We start from the raw sequence: 21,137 nt of genomic DNA on the forward strand, positions 1-21,137 counted from the left end.
CAAGTGGTAAAATAAATAAATAAGAGACAATAATTTGTATGGGTGTATTTTTTTTAATTAAGTACCAAATTATGTTCAACATAAGTTATACTTCGATTAATATTTTAAGAAAGCGAAAAGACAAGTCTAAACATACAATAAACAAAGCCCTTCATAGTATTACCATTTGATATTACAATATATATATATGAATTTAACCAATCAACAAAATTGTGTACCTTGTATCATTGGTTTTACATTTCAAACATACAGTAACCTTTAAAAAACTGCTTGGCATTAAAAAAAAAAAAAAAAAAAATATACAGAAAATATAGCACAACTTTATTTTAGAAAAGGCTGTTTAAACACTAAAATAGTTTGACATCGATCCCCTGCCCCACCCTTTATGGACTAAGTCCAATATTATACCATCTCCCTGTTGTTTCGGATTGCACAACAAAGGACCATGCTAAAGATCATTCCAAAAATCTGCAAAAGAGAAAAAAAAAAAAAAAAAAAATTCAAAAAGGTTAACATCTACCATTGTCTATATCCGATCACTCAAATCCACAGAACTACAAGTCCTTACAGTATAAAGGAAATACACTTTTACCTCACATTATTACATTTCGGTATCATTTGGGCCTAAATTTGTTGTCCAAAATCTCAAATTGTACCCTTTCGTGGCCAGGGGGTCATCATCACCCAGGGGCCGGGCCCAACTTAAACTAAACCTGTGTCTGGATAATGCACAGTAAAGTAGTTACATACTCTGAACAAGCAGCAAAAGCAACTTGATTTGTTTTAAATATTTCTATAAAGATTTTGAAGAAATTAGTTTAAAATTTTAAATTCCAGGCATTGAAATTCTAGCTTTTTTCTGTGAGAACCGATCTTGGCAGGACAGGTTTCTAATGTAAAACACATAGCAGGCGTGTCTAAGCTGTTTGAACAAGCTCTTAGTCCGGTTTCTCACCATGTTCAGCTATGTTTTTCCTGACACCCTTAAACACATGATATTAACAGGACACAAAGAAATGTTCAATGGTGGGCATCTAATGATACACCAGATTAATTCAGGACGGCTGGTATTTTCCTGTTGGAAGTTTTGTCATTTTATCTATGACATTTTCCCTTTTTCTCATTACTAAAAATTCACTGCATGTTTGAGGGTAAGGGTTGCCCTGTATTAGGGCCCTTTCACACGGGCGCTCCGTATGTCCGCAAATCATCCTATTTTTTTGCAGATGATTTGCGGACAAAATGTGTAAGTGAATGGCATTGCGGATGTCAGCGGGATACCATCCGCTGACATCCGATTTTCTTCCTGTCAGTTCTGTTCCATTTTTTTTAACTGAACAAAAATGGATTTTTGTAAGATCTTACCGTAAAATCCTTTTCTCTTAGCTCATTGACAGACGTAGTCCTCGGTGATACACCACCTTCGGGTTATGTTGCCTCCACAGGAGCAGGACTAGACAGGAAATTAAAAAGCTCTGGCCACACCCTAGGGGCAGTCCCAGAGGGTATATCCTCTCTCTCTCTGCCTCAGCAAATCAGTTATGTGAAAAAGCAGTCTTTAGAGATTTTAACCCAACTCAAAAAAACAGAGGGGCGGGGACTACGTCTGTCAATGAGCTAAGAGAAAAGGATTTTACGGTAAGATCTTACAAAAATCCATTTTTCTCTAGCGCTCATTGACAGACGTAGTCCTCGGTGATACACCACCTTCGGGACGTCCCAGAGCAGTATCACAACTGAGGGGTGGGAAAATGAAATCAAATCCCAATCTAGAAGGCCCAACCGGTGCCAACTAGAAGTTTACAATGCTCATCCTTAATGATGAGACTCAACAAAAGAGAGAAAAAAATTTCTCTTTTTTTTTTTTTTTTTTTTCCAAACAGAAAAAAACCCTCGAGGTAGACCACCGGTCTCCTCAAATTGCGGCCTGCAAAACCTTGCGGCCAAATGAGGCATCCGCCGATGCCGTCACATCAATTTTATAGAATTTTGTAAAGGTATGTACCGACGACCAAGTGGCCGCCTTACATACCTGGACCACTGACGCCTGATGGCGAAAGGCCCAGGAAGTACTGAGCGCTCGAGTGGAGTGCGCCCTAACAGGGAACGGAGGACTCTGACCCTTAATAGAATAAGCCTGTACCACCGTCTGTCTAATCCATTTGGCAATGGTCGCGGCAGATGCAGGCAAACCCTTTCTGGGGCCATCCGTGATCACAAAAAGTGAATCCGTCTTACGGAATGATTCCGTAGCTTTCAGGTATACCCTGATTGCCCGAACCACATCTAAGGAATGCAACGCATGTTCCCGATGATGCTTGGGCTGAGGACACAAGGAAGGTAGTACAATATCTTCATTCAGATGAAAATCTGAAACCACCTTAGGAAGAAAAGATGGCTTAGGATGAAGTACTACCTTATCCCTATGAATCACTAGGTATGGGGACTGGCATGATAATGCAGCCAGTTCTGACACCCTGCGAGCAGAAGTAATAGCCACCAAGAAGGCCACCTTCTGGGATAAAGTGAGCAAGGGAATCTCCCTGATGTTTTCAAAAGGAGGTTTCTGTAGAACCGACAAAACCAAATTAAGATCCCAGGGCGGTAAGGGCGCGCGGACTGGAGGAGCCAGGTGCCGCACCCCCTGGATGAAATTCCGCACCAAGGACTTGGTAGCTAAAGGTTTCTGAAAGAAGATTGCTAATGCTGAAACTTGACCCTTGATGGTGCTCAAGGCTAGCTTCTGCTCAACCCCCTGTTGCAAAAAGGCCAATATTCGAGACACCGAATAGGTACGTGGAGGAAATCCTAAAGATTCGCACCACGCAATATAAGTTTTCCATGTGTGATAATAGACTTTGCTGGAAGTCGCTTTCCTTGCTTTAATAAGGGTAGGAATGACTGAAGTAGACAAACCTCTGTCCTTCAGTACTTGGGTCTCAATGGCCAGGCCATTAAAACCAGCGACTGTAAAGCACGAAGGTAAATTGGTCCTTGAGACCACAGACAGTCCCTGAGACGAAGTTCCCACGGAACGTCTGCGACTAACATGTCCAAGTCGGCCAGGCCGGCTTGAGGAGGCCAGCCTAGAATTTCTAGGACCACTGGCGCTGATTGGATCTGAACCAGGCATCCCTAGAGCTATCTGGCCCCGACCATCCGAGAAAGTCTGGTCGTTTTCTGTTCCCACACATTTATCAGATACCTGATTGTTATCAGGAAAGGTGATCTTTTCTGGTTGAACCTCAGGGACCGAAGTCACCCGACTAGAGGCTACTTGGCCTATCTGGTCAACCAGATCCGATTCCTGTGAGGTATCGGGACTAATCTTAGGAAAAGGTAAAGGAAAAGATCTATTCAGGGAACGGTAACTACCGCTTCCTGTGGTACTTAAATGTTGGAAGGGAAGAATCGCACCGGTAGTAGTGGTTGATGCTCGATCTAATGTCCTGAATACCGGTGAAAACGTCCCCCCACCCTGAAACCGGGTGGGGGCGCACCTTCAGGCTGTGTACTCCTTTACTTCGGGTTTGGCTGGGTTGGTCCTCTGCTTGTCCGACCAGCCCTTCTTGAACCCTCCTGGAGGAGTCTTGCCTTTCCCGCTAGTACCAGCCGGGCGCCCTTTATGGGCGGTAAAGAAAGGTCCTCGCTTGTTGCGAGGTCCCTTAGCTTTTGCAGCCTGTGGCAAAAAAGTGCTCTTGCCCCCAGTGGCATCCTTAATGATTTCATCTAGGTTGGCCCCAAATAGACGATTCCCCTGAAAAGGGAGATTGGTCAAGGTCTTTTTGGAACCTAGGTCAGCTGACCAGCATTTTAACCACAGCACACGTCTGAGGATCACTGCTAACTTAGATGCATGCCCTAATAAGGGAGTAGTGTCCAAGGCTGCGTCACAGATAAACCGTAGCCCTTGTATGATCTGTTCCATCAAATCAGATGTCTCCTGGGGAATATCTTTTCCCCTAGATCTTGGCGTACCATTTTCGCCCATTCCGTAAGTGTCTGGGAAACTAGACCAATAACAATTACTGGTCTAAATGCTGACCCTATCAGAGAGAAGATAGTGCGGGACTCTGCTTCTATCTTTCGATCCACCGGATCCTTAAAGGACGAAGTGTCCTCCACTGGAATAACCGTGGCTCTATTCAGCCTGGAAATAGGCGGATCCACGACTGGTGGTACCGTCCATTTCTTAATGATGGATTCCTCAAACGGATAGCGTCTAGCAATACGCTTGGAAATAGTAAAGGTACGTTTAGAATGCTCCCATTCTCCTTTAATCTGATTACCAAAACATTTAGGTACAGGAAAAGCCTTCGCCGTCTTGATGGGCTTATTAGTACCAAAAGGCATCTCTGTTTCAGTTGCCTCTGCCGGTAAAGCCTCAAGTTTTAAGGTTTCCTGCACTGCCACAACTAGTGCGTCCACCAATGCTTCTTCCTGAATTATAGCAGGAGAAGAAGCGTCCTCCTCACTGTCTGAGGGGGCTTTACCTGGGATAACAGCCCTTGCAGAGGAACCTGCAACTGCCGTGACCATCTCTGAATCTGAGTCAGAGGTGTCAGATGGTATAGGGGTAGGCGGGGGTCGCTTCCTTGACAGGCCGCCTCCACCCGAGCCACCATAGACTCCAAAATTGCTGTAAATGACTCTATACTCTGTGCACCGGCGGGTCCCGAGGCCCCCTCGAGGGAAACAGGTGGGGGAATCTGTGTGGCAGGGTCCATGATAACTCCAGTTACTTCCTGGATAATATAATTCAAAAGTAAAGAAAAAAACTTTTTTTTTTTTTTTTTCTGACCCCCAGCGCCACAAAAAGCCCCTTAGTGTTACCTGCTAGGGATCCCTATCGATCGAGAGAGAGAGAGATAGACCCCCAGGCTCACCACTTGATGCTCAGAGTTAAACTGCAACAGGTTACAGCGCTGTCTTGACAAACAGGAAGTCTTTTGGCTGGCTGCCCAGGAAGAAAGGAGGCGGCTCCGCCCCTCTGCACGCCTTCCGGCGCCTCCCCCAAGCTCCACGAGGTGTAGGATCACCTCAAACATGGCCGCCCCCATGCTGGAGACACGAGGCTACGCCAAAATGGCGGCTCGTGCGATCCAGCAAAAAAAATGGCGGCGGCCTGTACTGAATAGCGGTGTGCTGCAGGGCACACAACACTCTCTCTGCATGGGGATATGGCGTGGTTGGCGGTACCGGCCCTGGCGGACCGCATGGCCGTTCGGGAGGCCTGCTAATAGCTGGAGATCTGATTTGGAAGGCAGTCTAAATGTCCGTGGCTTCTGACTGGTAGGTAGCTTATACTTAACCCATAAGATTCCCAGAATGCCACAGATTACATCTTTTAAACATGTATACAATAGATTGTTAGCTCCCAAACCAAGCCTCCTGGCTTTTGCACACATAAAATCACACTCAAAGTAGGAGGATCTGTGACATGTTATAGGATAGAAAGGACTCTTTCTTACCATACAGAGAGGGGCCCGCGTTCACCACAAAACCCGTCAGGGGAAAAGGGGGAACATACTACTCACCATACCGGAACCAGGCGGGCACCAACTCCTGACAGTACCCCTCTCCACCGGGGCGGGAGGGCTGTCGACCGATACGGACGCCGTGACTCATGGTCTTTGGCGTTTCAGCGAGACGTTTAACTCGCGGGTTCAGTCCTTTTAATGGGACTTTGTCGCGGCCGACCCAGCGCGGAGCTATGGCCTGCACGCGCTCGTAGGCTGAACTGGGGTGACCACCGGATCTCAACATCCAGCCCGTCGCCCAGTTCAGCTTTCTTGCTTGAAGATCTCACAGGAACACTGGAGAAAAAAAGCTGTCTAAAAAATCCTTTAAGAAAAAAATTCTTGCCAGGACCTAAGATCCCAGCAAGGTATCTAGGTCCTTACTCCTAACTAGACAGAAAATAACTGATTTGCTGAGGCAGAGAGAGAGAGGATATACCCTCTGGGACTGCCCCTAGGGTGTGGCCAGAGCTTTTTAATTTCCTGTCTAGTCCTGCTCCTGTGGAGGCAACATAACCCGAAGGTGGTGTATCACCGAGGACTACGTCTGTCAATGAGCGCTAGAGAAAACCCTATTTTTGTTCCGTTCAAAAAACGGAAAGGAAGGAAAATCGGATGTCAGCGGTGTCATCCGCAAACCCCCATAGACTTACATTATGTCCGCATATCATCCGCAAACGGATGGGATGATATGCGGGCATACGGAGCGGATGACAGAAATGTCATCCGCTCCGTGGAAAAAAAAAAAATAAGGACCGCAGCGGAGCTTTCACACGGAGCGGCCGTGTGAAAGAGCCCTTAGGTTGTTTTTTGTATGCAGTTACCTAAGCCTGGGTATGCCCAATAGGCTCTGTTTTGTGACATACACTTAAATATTTATTAAAGAAAATATACAAAAAAAAAAAAAAAACAATAAACATGAATGATATATAGATACATACAGAAAAATGTATATATATATATATATATATATATATATATTATATATATATATATATATATATATATATATATATTATATATATATATATATATATATATATTATATATATATATATATATATATATATATATATATAGACACTGCACTACCACCGAGTCCAAAATATGTGCTTAGACCGGGGTCTTCAACTACAGCCCTCCAGTTGTTCAGGAACTACAATTCCCATCATGCCTAGTCATGTCTGAGAATGTCAGTTTTACAATGCCTTATGGGATGTGTAGTTCCGCCGTAGTTTGAGGATCCCTGTGCATAGAGCTTCCCCAAACTACATGTCATTCACTCACTGAAAATGGAGTTAAAAAAAAACAAAAAAAAAAAACACACCACTAGTGCTGCAATCCTAATATCAACCAAAATGTACATATAAACCACCTAATATCGCCATATCACACCTAATATCGCCATATCAAAAACACACACGTGACAAGAGCGTGTAAAGCCTTTACCCCTTGATAACGCTCTTTTGAGCGAAACGCATCGGAAGGAGCTACAGCAGTGATGCCATCACACCTGCCAGGGTGCTTCAGGTGTTTAACTGTATTTTATGAGAGTTCACTCCTGCTTGTTGTAAGTAGCTTTTATTAAAAACTTGGGATTGGGTCTTTTAATACTACACTATGAGTTCCTTCTCTCTGTTTCCCCTGCTCATTGAGTGCACTGCTGGACAGTTTTTGACTGCATGGTCTATCCATCTTGGAACCTTTGCTCTTTGCATCCATTCATCCCTTCCATAGGGATATTGTGTTGAGGCGCAGTTATACTGCCACCCCGGGGACCCAGCGGTTGATTGAGGATCATCCCATTTACTTGGGTTTTTGCATCCATCCTATAGGGATATTGGGAGAAGGCGCAGCCTGACCCTTCTCCTGGGGTCTGAATAGCTGGTAAATGGCTAGTGATTGGGATGTGCATTGTCTTGGTGTGAAGAATCCTTAACGCACTTTTGGAGCACTGGATTTTGTATATATGAACCTTTCTTGCACTGAAGCATTTATTAATTTTGTTACTTGCACAGGTTTTACACCAAATTTCTTTTTCACTTGATTGTATGATCATTACAATGATCTTATGCACGAATGAAAGCGCAACACAATAATTGGATTTTCGTCTTACCGTAAAATCCTTTTCTCTGAAGCTCATTGATGGACGCAGTCTCTAATCTTCATATCAGTAGGGTTATGCTGCCCCCTACAGGAACACTAGGCAGAAAAAAGTTCTGGCTATGCAAATGGGCAGTCCCAGGGGGTATACCCTCTCTCTCCCTGCTATAGGATGTCAGTTTTGTGTAAAAAAAAATATATACAAAGTATATTCCACGCGCCAAGGATAAGGTGTATGATTGTATGCAAACAACCTATATGCCGATGAGTTACTCAGATATAAATTGTGGATGAAAGTTATGGATAAAGCAGCTGCTGTACACTAAAAGGTATACTGACAAAGGAACGGTCTTTAAGAAAGGCCAAATACAGCGCTTGCTAGTTAGAATATCTACCATATAGCAATATCCATGCCAATCTCGGTGATAGGTATAAATAAATAATCAAATAAATATGTAAAAAAAATGAATAAATAAACATATGAATTTCCAAGGATTCCCAATAAATAGTTAAATATGTGCCATAAAGTGCATAAGTGACTTGGTGTATGACATATAAAAGTAATAGGTATAATATTACAATTGGCAATATTGAATAATGAATTAAAAAACAGTCCAAAATAAAACGGTGACTTTGTGCTCAGGATAATGTCCTTAGTGAAAGCGAGTCTTCACAATTCGAAGGTGCAAGTGCTCAGGCTTGATTGGCTATAACATTGATTTCTTGTCCCGAGTGAATGAATAAATTGGATCACTTACCAGATCTCGTGGGTCCTATATGCCATATGGCATTAGGACCATTCAGGCTTTAATGGCCCCCTGGGCCAAATAGATACCCCTTTTGTGGTCCTATGGGCTGGTAAAGGCTTCTCTAGGCTCCGGGGTAAAATGACCCACTGCAATGGAGTAGTATAGGGAGTTAAGTGGGATGTCTCAAAGCAGTGTAGGTATGAGGGGTGGGATAAAAACGCAACCAGATAGTAACGTCAACTCCAACAGGCTAAACTTAGCCAACTGGGCAACATGAGCTCACCCAGAAAAAAGACCCCGAAGAGATGTACAACCCCACATTCCCTTATGAAACAGCAGTCTGCCAAACCTTGCAGCCAAAAGAGGCATCCGAAGATGCCAACAAATCCACCTTGTAAAATTTGGTAAAGGGGTGTACAGACAACCAAGTCGCTGCCTTGCAAACTTGTACTTTGTACAACAGAGGCCTGATGGCAAAAAGCCCACGAGGCACTCAGCGCTCTAGTAGAATGTGCCTTCACAGGGAAAGGAGGAACCTGACCCTTGATTGAATAAGCCTGAACCACCGTCTGCCTGATCCATCTCGAAATGGTCACAGTGGACGCAGGCCAAACCTTTGCGAGGACCGTCTGGAAGGACAAAAAGAAAAAGAGTCCGACTTCCTGAAGGACTCAGTAACCGACAGATAAAATTCTTATTGCCCGAACCACATACAGAGTGCGCAATGCAACCTCTTTGTGATGTGTAGGCTTAGGACATAAGGAAGGCAACACAATGTCTTCATTCAGGTGAAAATCCGACACCTTAGGAAGAAAAGACAGATTAGGATGGAGGACCACTTTATCCCTGTGGACCATGAAATAAGGCAGACAGGACAATGCCAACTCAAGAGACTTTGCGGCCAGAAGTGATAGCCACTAGGAAGGCAACCTTCTGCAACAAAGAAAGCAGAGAAATCTCCCTAATATTCTCAAAAGGAGGCTTTTGATCAGAAAAAAAACAGATTAAGATCCCACTGAATGAAGGTGCGAGCCAAACTATGAGTAGCCAACGGACATTGGAAGTAAATAGCCAAGGCCGACACCTGGCCCTTGATAGCCCCCCAAAAGGGTAGGAATTACCGAAGCAGAGAAACCTCTATCCCTTAACGAGACAGAGAGAGACAGACAGAGAGAGAGACAGAGACAGAGAGAGAGAGAGAGAGACAGAGAGAGAGAGAGAGAGAGAGAGAGAGAGAGAGAGAGAGAGAGAGAGAGAGAGAGAGACCCCCCCCCAGACTCCCCACCCTACACAAAAGGGGCCCAGAACGTCTGCACAGCACGTGTCAGCAGCGATCTCGATCCAGGAAGAAAGATCTGAAGATCAGCACCAAGGTATAGGGAAGGGCTTCCCACACAAAGAATGCCTCCAGGAACTCATTCAGGTGGGCCCTGGAGTGACAGGTAGGACGCCCCCCCCTGCCCCCCACCTGTGGCCTGAAGCTCAGACCCAGCCCCCAGAAGTAGTCACCAACCTCTTAATATTCCCAGTAGTGGGGGGGGCAGGTAGGTGTGGGGTGCGTGACAGGACAGAGGGATTGTGAGGGTCCAACCATTCCAGGGAGGGGCCCGCGTCCACCCCAAAATACACCAGGGGAAGAAAGAGGAACATTTACTCACCATACCGGAACAGGCGGCCATCTCCTGACAAACTCCCTCTGCCGAAGTGGGGGGGGGGGGGGGGGGGGGCTGTCAGCCACAACCTAGCGAGGCATTTAACTTGCGGGGTCAGTCCCTGTCCAGTGGGACCATGTCGCAGCCGACCCAGTGCGGAGCCAAGGTCTGCGCGTGCTCGTTGGCCGGCTGAGGTGACCACTGGATCTATACATCTAGCACAATGCCCAGATCCAGCATAGTTGCTTGTAGCTCTCATAGGAAAAAAATCCGGAGAAAAACGCTATCTAGAAAAAAAAAAAACAACTTTGCCAGATCCCAGCAAGGAACTAGGTCCTTACTCCTGACTAGGCAGAGTAAAACTGACATCCTATAGCAGGGAGAGAGAGGGTATAACCCCTGGGAGTGCTCATAGGCGTAGCCAGAACTTTATTCTGCCTAGTGGCCTACTCCTGTAGGGGGCAGCATAACCCTACTGATATGAAGATCATAGACTGCGTCCATCAATGAACGATAGAGAAATTAGTTTTTACATAAATATGTGACCATGCAATTTTACATAAATATACAAGACATGCATAAATAAAATATCAATTGTTACTGATTACATGAAACATAAGTACCAACGGAATGTTTAAACTTAAGTCTACTCTAATCAGAACACAAAGCAGCAGATGGGGCATGTCCGGCGACATCATCACATAGTACAGAGCTTCCGAGTACCACTTGTCTTATGCTGAACAGAGATTTATGACAGACATCTGTCCCGGGGATTTGTTTTGATTGAATGTTTGTACATGTGAGTGTTTTTACTGCTTATTATAATAAATGAATGAAGGAGAGCACTATGTAGGGTTTGTTCTTTGAGCTTTATCTTTACCATGTGGATGTTAGCACTGCGGGGATTGTGGAAGAGATATGTGGAATTGGGTTGTTATACATATGCCTTATTTGACCGCCTATAAGTACAAGGGCCAATCAGATGAGGTGAACGTCCACCTATTAAAGCACAGGCAGTTGGGAGGCTATACAGATAGAAGAGTGTGTGACACATAAAAGGGAAGAATTTATTTATGCACAAGTGTATTATTAGTGTGCACTGACCATTTAGCAAGGAGTGAAGTCATTGTAGTGACACCAATCGCTTATTGCGGGGTGAATTTTTCACTGGGTGTTGACATTTTTAAACACGTTAATTTTTTGGTGAGCGTTTAAAAAAATTCTGCTGGTACTCAGGTTTCATTTTATTTTTACCAGTTGATTTATGCATGTAGGTTTTATATACAATTGCAAGGTCACATATTTATATGCTCAATCCACATGAGTTTTTGATACAGGGATATGGAGTGGATTTAGTGGTTTAGATGTATATTTTGATTGATCTTAAAAGTGCTGCATTAGGATTTAAAATTGTTTTACAAGGGTTCTACGATTGCATTACATGTGAATTAAGTCCCGGCATGTTGGAATCAGCCCCCTCAAATCATTAGTGGATCACAGGCCATTTACTTGGACTCGCATCAAGGAGGGAAATACACATTTTGGCATTTTCTGAACCGGTTATTTTCATTTTCTTTATTTTTTCGTCTGTGTAGTGTCAGCACACATATATACAGTATTTATATGGTCCTAGACCTGATGTGCATAAAGTCTATTATGGCTTAAGGTATTTTTGTTAGGGTGTATTTTTGTTAGGGTGGAGTGGATATATAGGGGCGTCAGGAGGTGTCCCCCCCCCCCCCCCCGAGGGAGGGTTAGGGAAAGGTTTATGGTATTTTTGTGTGCTTTATCAGTGGCGTAGGATACACACGTAGGTCACGTTAGGACCACCTTATACAGCTCTGTTAGGGTGGAGTGGATGTATAGAGGCGTCAGGAGGTTTTTCTTTTTTCTGAGGGAGGGTTAAGTAAACGGATGTGGCATGGATACAGAGTGCCACATATTATATTATGCAGTTTTACTTTTTGATACATGATATTTACATAAATATGACTGGGTAGCCATAAGCTGATGTCTTGTTCTACACTTTCTTCTATAGCATGGGTGTCCAACCTTTTGGCTTCTCTGGGCCACATTGAGTGTAGAGAAATTTTCTCGGGACACATATAAAATATATACTATAGTTAAGGTATACAAGTAATAAAATGCCGCTGCGCCCTTCCCACACCGCCACGCCCCCCGCATTAATTTAAAACAACTAGAGGATGATCAAATTAAATGGAAACAGTTTACAGAGGTTTACTTGTTCTGAGAGATATTAAAGGAACACTCTAACCACCATGAACACTTCAGTGATTTGAAGTGGTCATGGTGGTAGGAGTCAGAAACACTGCACATGCTTCCCTCCCCCCCCCCCCCCCCCCTCTGAGGCAGCCTCTGCCTACTGTTAGTTGGCAGCTGCTGTGGCCGTGCCCCCGACCTGACTTCCTTCCCAGCAAAAAAAAAAAAAAAACTGTCAGGGGGCAGTGGGCCGAATTACCTGAGGTTGCGGGTCGCAGGTTGGACATTCCTGTTCTATAGCTTGGTTCAAAAAGCAAAGCCCTGCATACAGTTGTGCTCATAAGTTTACATACGTTGGCAGAATTTAAGATTTCTTGGCTAGTTTTCACAGTTGACAATGTTCACATGATCGGGAACCACTTTATAGTTTTTGGTCATCAGTGGGAACTGAAGGCATCTGTGACAGCAGATGTGGAGAGCCAGCAGCTTTACAAAAAGTGTTCACTGGCGGCTTTCAAAAGGACATGCATTAATATTTACCCAGTAGTGTTAAATAGCACCGTTTTTCTTCACTGCAGTATGACAACGATCTATAGACTGCCACTTTTCACCATGACTAAATCTGTGTAAATTTTAATAAAAATTTAATACACTAATGTAGCATATGTGCATTGCGCGTTAGAAGCAACTCCAAGTGATCTCATTCGTGAGTAACCCAGATGTGGTTTTTCATAGCAACCAGGTAAATGACCATAATGAACTGGCCCTGGATGTGGTCCCTGTTGAATGAGGTTTCTATTTATGATGGGCATTTGGAATCGACCAATTATCGCCAAAGCCAATATATCGAGGGCCAATATGCACTTTCCCCCATATATATCGAAATCGGCCCCAGAGGTTACCAATATTGCCGATATTTCGGGAAAGTGCATGTACTGGAGTGATGCCTGATGGTCAGCTGTCTTGTAATGACAACCGATGTGGCTGAGAAGCCACTCAGCTGTCATTACAAGGAGCGGGAGGGGGCGTTCCCCACTCCCTCCCCTCCCGCCGCCTTCCGAGACTTGCCCGGGTCTCTTGTCCCAACGGGAGACCTGGACAACCAGCCTGCACAGCTGCCGGAGACCCGATTAAAGCCGCAAAAACCCGGAAGTGATGTCATGACATCACTTCCGGGTACTGTCCCCAGATTTAAAAAAATGAAAGCATTTAAAAGAGCCAAACTTGGCGTTTTGAATGCCTTTAAGTGCAGAGGAGGGGTTTGGGGTATTTTAAACCCCCATATCCCTCCACAAGAGTACCTGTCAAGTTAAAAAAAAAAAAAAAAAAAAAAAATTTAAATGTATGAAAATATCAGCCGATCCCGATATGCATTGGTCAAATATCGGTATCGGCAACGAAAAACCGATATCGATCACTAACGGGCATATCTGTTACAAATAATTTTGGGAGTACAATTACTTATTAGTCTCTATTATTTGGGTTTATTACACTAGGAATGTGCCCATTTTTTTCTCCCGGGTTATATGCAGCCCAACCGTGGAAAAAGTAGATGCTTGACATCACTCGCAGAAATTCAAAAAAACATTTTGCTATACTTTGAATACTTTAAAAGCTGAAATGTCTGAATAATACAATTAGAATGTTTTTTTTTTTTTCCCTTTTTTAAAAGTATGGTCAACTTTATTACTCACCATGATGGCAGCAATTCCAATTCCAACAGCTCCAATGATGTGAAATTTGCTGTTGAAGACTGTTTCGATTGCTTTTGGACAGGACTGGTAGAAAAACAAAGAGTTAATTAAAAACAATTTTCTGCATACAGTATTTTTTTATGCAAACAGTGTGCCAAAATTCTTATGATGATATTTCACATGCTTGTTAGCAACTGCTTGAGGGCGCACCTATCACATCTTACCATAGGCAGGGTCCTAACTAAGTGCCTGCTAAGGGAATATCATTAAGGACCCGGACAGTTAAAAGGATACGTTCACTTATATAAACATTAATAAATGCACGTTTTTTTCAGGGGGGTGGGGGGGGGGGGGGGAGTGCATTTAAAAAATGTTTTCCTCAGAAGCCTGAGAGCATTAAACCTGTGATCCGTGGAATATGGGTGCAATGTCAGGCTTCTGCAGACTCTCCCTACAGCTCTGGCCCTGCACCTCCTGGGCTACTTTAATGTAAACTTGCCCTTTAATGCACCCCTGCCAAAACACACACGTAGATCTGAAGAAACACCACACCCTAACCCAGTCTGTCCTGTTTTGCTGAGGTCTTCCAACATGCTACTGTTTCACATTTAGTGGCCAGAAATGTGCCAAACCTGAAGATAACTTTTCTACGATCATGTTCTTCCAAGATGAATTCCCTACAAACCGCACACAATTTAAACTTTGTACTGACTACATACAATCTTCACTACTGGTCATTTCATTTCAAAGGTAACTTCACTGACCAATAAAAAGACTCAGCAAATGACAGGGATGGGACAAACTTTTTACAGGGGAAAATTAAGATCTTTTGTTCACCCTTAAAATCATTCTCTTTGAGTGCATCATAATAGAGAACGTATTCATGACAACTTGGGTTAATGCTGTCAGCTTAAAAAAAAAAAAAAAAAAAATATGAACACTGACCTGACCCCCCCCCCCCCCCCAGGAAAAAAACAAAAAACAAAAAACAAAAAAAAAAAACAAACGACAAAACGACAACTCGGCCCAGGCATAACCCATCCCAGCTCAGCTTAGCCTCAGTTTTATAGCAAACCTTGTGAAACAGACATGAAAGGAAGAGGAGTCTCTCTATCCTGTGATATTATGAGCCTAATCACCTGAAGTTCTAGGATGTTGATGGGCAACTTAGGCTCGTCTGACAACCACGTTTACTGAACCGATGTTCTCCAAGACATATCCCCAGCCGTCCAGGCTGGTATCCATTGTCAAGTCCTTCCAATTTATCAGAAGGAAAGCAAAGCTGACCAGGTCGTGTGAGTCAAATGCATTGTCAAAGTCAAGGACTTCCAATGTTTGTCCCATGATGACAGGACATTGAGCTGAAGAGCTCTGGAGAGACCACATCAAAAAGGGAGCTACCATCTTCCCCAGCATCTTCACACCGGCCCAAAAGAAGGCATTTCCCAATTACCTCAAGGACTTCACCTGGGATTGAAGAGACAGTAATTTCTCCTGCAGGAGCAGTACCCTTCACCTGTTGTGCGGTGTCTAGGACTCAAGTACTTCAAATGTGGAGTTGGCGCCAAGGGTGACTTTTGAAGGTTTCGGCATCCAAACAAATTGTTCCAGGACCTGTACCATCAGCTATAAAAGCAATGTCACGTCAGCCAATTGCTCCCTAAGAGGCAGGCCACCTAGGTACCCCAACAATGGGGATAGCCTGGGTCCTCAACAGCCCCAGGACAGGAGCCAACACCTTGGTAAACTTCCTGGGGGCCTTGGATAGGCCAAAGGGCAAAATCATAAACTGATAGTGAACATATTCCACTGCAAATCATAAACCATTAGTGAGGCTGGAAAATTTCCCAACAGTCAGGAAGTTTTGGACACAGTTGAGGTCAAGAACAAGCTTTACATATGTTTGCCCTTGGAACTGAACAGATTGGAATAGAAGGCATGAGACCTATACTCTTCTGAAACAGGTGCGATGACCCATCTGGTGCGATGACCCATCTGGTGCGATGACTATAAAAGAAAACCAAACCACTCGTGTGTGTTGACCCAAAGACACCCTTTGTATGCATAAAGGGGGAAAGCAATGAAACTCCAGCTTAAAGCCTTTGGACACCATGCTGCAGACCCAGTCGTCTGAGTTTTACTTAGTCTAGGGGAGCCTGCGGAACTTGCTTTTAAAAAGGACAGGCTTTTAATTTTCTTCTTGCAGAAAACCTTTGCAGACTAACACTTGAGCCACAGGATCCTTCTCATGTGGACAGACATAGTGCCCAGCCCTGCAAAAAGCAAAACAAAAACTGTCAAAATGGAATCTAAAGCTGGATACACACTATACGTTTTTTTCCAAACCGTATTGGAGGTCAGACATAAACACTTTCAATTTGTATGCAATCAGGCAGGCCCTTGCACAACATAGATGAAGGTAAATCTACCAACAAAAGTTGTATAGTGTGTATCCAGCTAAAGGCTCTCGGAAAATCTTCCAGGAACTGCCAGATGGTAGGATACTCTAGGTCAGACACTAAGGCCTGGTTCACACCTATGCATTTTTTGGTGCTTTTTGCAGAAACAAACTACAGTTCGTTTAACATGATCTCCTACGGCAGTGGTCCTCAACCCTGGCCTACAGGGCCCACTAACAGGCCAGATTTTAGGCATTACCTTGGGGAGATGCAGACCTAGAGTACTGCAATCACTGAGCAGCAAATGATATCACCTGGGATGTATTTTAGTTATCTTGCAAATCTGGCCTGTTGGTGGGCCCTGTAGGCCAGGGTTGAGGACCACTGTCCTACGGGACACGTTCACAACTATGCTTTTTTCAGCCGCTGCGTTTTTGGAAATGGTCAGGGACTTTAAATGCAAAATGGGTCTTTTTTTGTTCAAAAGGACTTCAATGGAAAAGCTGCAGAAAAGCATGTAGTGTGCTTTTGCTGCGATTTGCATTTAGTCTGCCCAACAAGAAATTGCGCCAAATGCAAAAAAACGCAAATCATGGCAAAAATTGTGGTACAGATTGAGTGTGCCAAAAACGCAAAACGAACTGCCAAAGCAAACTGCACAGGTGTGAACTGAGCATACATTTGCCGAAACTTTAAAAAGGGCTTGGCTAACACCAACCTCAGTGACCACAGGCTGCAGAGCCTACTAAAGAAGATACCTTAAGGAGAGGCTCTAACCTTTTGAACAGTGGCATCCTTATAGACCAGGACTTCATCCACTGAGACCGTCAGGGGGGAGTGAAAAGTCAGCAGCTATAAATACTGTAGCTGATGATTTCATATGAGCATACTTGCCTGTCTAGGGATCCCGCGATGTCAGCACCCCGAGCAGATTCGTCAATCAGCTGTCGACATCGTAAGTAGGGGAAACCGGCAGTGAAGCCTATAGGCGCAGGCACGGGGTAGGATTGGGGGGGGGGGGGGGGTCAGAAATGCTCATAGATCGCTGATCTTACATGGAAGTGGGAGCAGGTACCTGTGAAAAACAGGTACTCGGCTCATCCCCCAAAAAGTGCCAAATGTGGCATGGAGGTAGAGCTCCACTTTAAGTCAGAAATGGCCAGGTCAAAAGCCAGAGCACCCACTTCTTGTAGTTTTCCTCTGCTAAGCGAAACGCGTTGGTGGTGAAAAAAAAAAACCCTTCTCTCCTGCTGGTGAGTGTGCACTGGAAAGGACTTGAGACTTCTAGGCGGCTGCTTTGATCCAAAACCAAAGGCTTTGGAGAACTGGATTATAGTAGAGGCAACTTTAGGTTAGTGCGCACCACATTTGCCTGGAAGCCCACTGTAGTCTTTTTGTCGGACATAGCCCAGACTTTGAGATTCCACCTCGGAGGACTCATCCATAGAGGATTACTGATCCTCAACAGCTTTTTTTCCTCTGGATGTCTTATCTTTCCACAAAGTTTTGTGGAGAAGAGTGTGCCAATGTTTGCGCCTCAGGCGTGCAAACCAGTAAGAACCCCTGAGAGCTCGTCATGCAATCCAGAAAATTTGCGACCGAAAGAAAATGGAGGGTTGTGCCCCTAAAACAGTGGAAATCGCACAGGGTGTGCTGTGCAGGGGTCCTTGCTACCTAATTGAGGGATTTGGTAGAAGCCAACACCACCTCTCTGCCTGCTAGAAGCCATGGTTCTCAGAGATAATATGCCTGAGAACTCAGAAGGGAGTGGCCGCTCATCTGAGAGAAGTGTCAGCTTTAGCCAAATCACCTGAGTGCCCCAATACTGGCTATTCTTATGTATAGGCAGCTGCAGGTGTGCAGAGCTGAGGCAGTATGCCACTGGATTGGCAAGTTGTTCTGCTATGCGGTACAACTAGTGGAGAATTACCAGGAGCTCTGAATGCATCCATTTGTGTGCCTGAGGCAAGTAAAAATGGTGTTTGTAATGACATTTCATAAGTGTGCTGTACTTCTCCTTTTGAGCTCTGAAACTGCCATATGCAGCACACATAGAAAAACTGCCATAAGCGGGACCCCGCATAGGGAACACTGCCAAAGAGGATTGCCACATGTTCCACCAATATCAGAGGCACTCCCCAGTCCATAGTCGCAAAGCCAGAAGGCCCAATCTACACCCATCAAGATGATCACATCCCCAGAGGACCTTCAGAGACCTGACTCCTCTCCAGAGGGATCACTTCCCTGGGCCTGTAGAGCATACCGCTAGCATGGTCACCAGATACAATATACCCTGTATATCGCTAATTCAAAATTGACTGGCAACATTACAGTCTGACCCCGCTCTTGCTCGACAAGTCTGGGTACAGACCCTCTAGGTCGTAGTGATCCAGATGAGGCCCTCCTCTACCCAAGCAAGAGTGTTACAAAACGGGCCAGGGGATCTGGAACTAAGCCCTTCCATAGGAAGTCTTCAGAGAGACAGCAGTAGGCATATCAATCACCTAAGGAAGCTAGCTAAAAAACAAAGGCTCAGCTGAGCTAGGAGGGGTTTTGCTTGGGTGGGGTTTCCTGTCTCTGGCAAGGATTAATGAAAAATGCTCAAATGTCTGAATCAACTCACTGTATCCTTTGCTTATACTCCATTTAAACCACTTAGATTTGGGACAGGTTTATTTTTACATGAAATAAGTTGGACTCCCTGGAGTTCATATTCATAACTTCCCTGGAGTTCATGTTTTAAAGTGTACAGATACTGGCATCCAGATAGATAAGTTACTGCTTGCTGGCAAGGTTATGACAATGAGGAGTACATTACCTCCATAGTCAAGGAGGCGGTAGGGCAAGTTTCTGAAAAAAGAGCTTCCACAGCCCCAGTGAGTCCACAACAGTTCAACTGTAAAATAAAATAGGAAACATAATTGATTTCATACAGACCATACACATAATATGAGTGAATACATTTACCTATTGTGTATTAACAGGGAATATTGAAAAAAAGTGTGGAGATTTTAGGATGCTTCCTAGTTTCTAAATCTGGCCATAAAAAAAAAAAAAAAAAAAAAAGGAAGGAAGGAAGGAAGGAAGGAAGGAAGGAAGGAAGGACGGACGGAAGGAAGGAATATAAAAAACTTGACAAACACGATTGTCTATCCAATGCAAGGGAAAAAAAAATACATACAAATCTTGACTGGAGTAATGCTCTATTTATGCGTTATGTCCCAAATTCCTTTGCAACTGCTGTAAGCACTTTTCCAGGCCTAGTCGGCCATTGTTATTGCCCAGATCAGACACACTAGTTCAATATGTACACATTGTATTGCTGTATCAAGAGTGTGTTCTATCATTTGTGTTAATCTCTGGCAAATCAAAAAAAATAAAATAAAAATCATACAGCAAATTGGATGGTCTTTATGGTCTCCTTCAAAGCTGGCTCTTTACTTTCTGAGTACTTGGCGTAAGTTTCTCTGTAAAAAGTCTGCAGTTCTTGTACAATCTGGAGATTAAAAACAAAAAGAAAAAGTGAAAACATGCTAATCTGGAGAACACAAAAAAAAGGGAGGAAAGATTTTTTTCTTATTCACAGTTTTCAGGGCCATGGCAGAAAGGCTTACCCCCACCACTGGAATAACTGGTATAGGGGTAATTCTTCATGCCCCATTCATATTTTAGTGAGGCACTGGAAAATGTGCATTTACCATGTATTGTGGTGTTACTTTGAATGACACCCCAGTGTGGCTACACAAGTGCACTTTACCCAGTTGCCTACTTTAAGCATGTTGGACACACCTATAAAAACCCCTTCACAGTACACAAGGCATCTCCTGTATGTCCAGGAGACTGCCTGTACTGTCTCGCTTCCCCTGCGTGCCCCGTGAGACCCACTGTCAGAAGAGAGATAAGCTCCCCTACGATCGGGAGCCAATCAGAATGCACCCAAAGTGAATGATCACTGACAGTCAATCACAGTGGCGTAGATCCATCTAAGCGGGATCCGCCTGCTCTGGGGGGATCCGCTTTAGGGTAACTAGGACAAGTAGCAGAATAAAACTTATGTTTTCTGCCCTGTAATGCGACTTGCTAATAAATAAATATTGCTTAAAAATATATTTTTTTCCAAGTTTTTTTATATCTAATTTTTTTTCCCTTTTTCCCCTAAAAATGCAAAACAATTATAACAAATCTCAGAAGACTTTAGGATCACAAGGAAGCCCCATTCGTCCCCCAAAAAATGATATGCATCAGTTCTGTATCATAAAAATATTGTGAAAATATGGTCTGGTCCATACGGGATAGACGGGTGTGAGAACTGAAGTGGTTAAAATACATTCATTTTAATGCATTCATAATGTACATCATCTGTGGTGAGCTGCACTGGAAAAATAAAAAGACAGTGAAAAATACTGTACATGATATTGTAGTAACAGTGCAATCTGAATGAGCCCTTGGTAATCAATTAAGAATACCCCTTTTTTTTTTTTTTAGATTTACACATGTATTAATGTGAACTCTTGCAAAAATGTTGTTCTCAGTTTTGGACAAATTGGTGAATGTTACAAACTATTTCATATTTGCTGCTACCTGTTTGTTGCAGAGATTTTCAGTTTCCTTTAATTTCACTAGCCACTGAGGAAATAAAAATCTCTCCACAGACAGCAATAAACACTAGACAAAGGCTCTAACATTTTCCTAACCAAAGCTCTTAAAGGTGTTCCACCTTTATGTAAAACAATTTGATCATGGGGCAGCTATATCGGCTTGTTACATACGTAGGCTTTGGTTCCCAATTGTGGCCTATTCC

General features: G+C 43.8%; 1 protein-coding gene across 1 annotated transcript in view; it reads right to left on the reverse strand.

Annotated features, from left to right (window-relative positions):
• Positions 1 to 292: 292 nt before the first annotated feature.
• The window catches only part of CD9 (CD9 molecule), a 64,985-nt gene continuing 44,140 nt past the window's right edge, over positions 293 to 21,137 (reverse strand). Inside the window, exons 5-8 of the mRNA XM_082254263.1 lie at positions 19,731 to 19,832; positions 19,155 to 19,232; positions 13,938 to 14,021; positions 293 to 468 (exon numbers count right to left, since the gene is read on the reverse strand). Of these exons, the coding sequence (XP_082110389.1) occupies positions 403 to 468; positions 13,938 to 14,021; positions 19,155 to 19,232; positions 19,731 to 19,832 (330 nt within the window). The 3' untranslated portion in view covers positions 293 to 402. The remainder of the gene's footprint in view (positions 469 to 13,937; positions 14,022 to 19,154; positions 19,233 to 19,730; positions 19,833 to 21,137) is intronic.

The sequence above is a fragment of the Pelophylax lessonae genome (genome assembly GCF_965119305.1).
Source record: "Pelophylax lessonae genome assembly, chromosome: 4".
In the NCBI taxonomy this organism is placed as follows: Eukaryota; Metazoa; Chordata; class Amphibia; order Anura; family Ranidae; genus Pelophylax; species Pelophylax lessonae.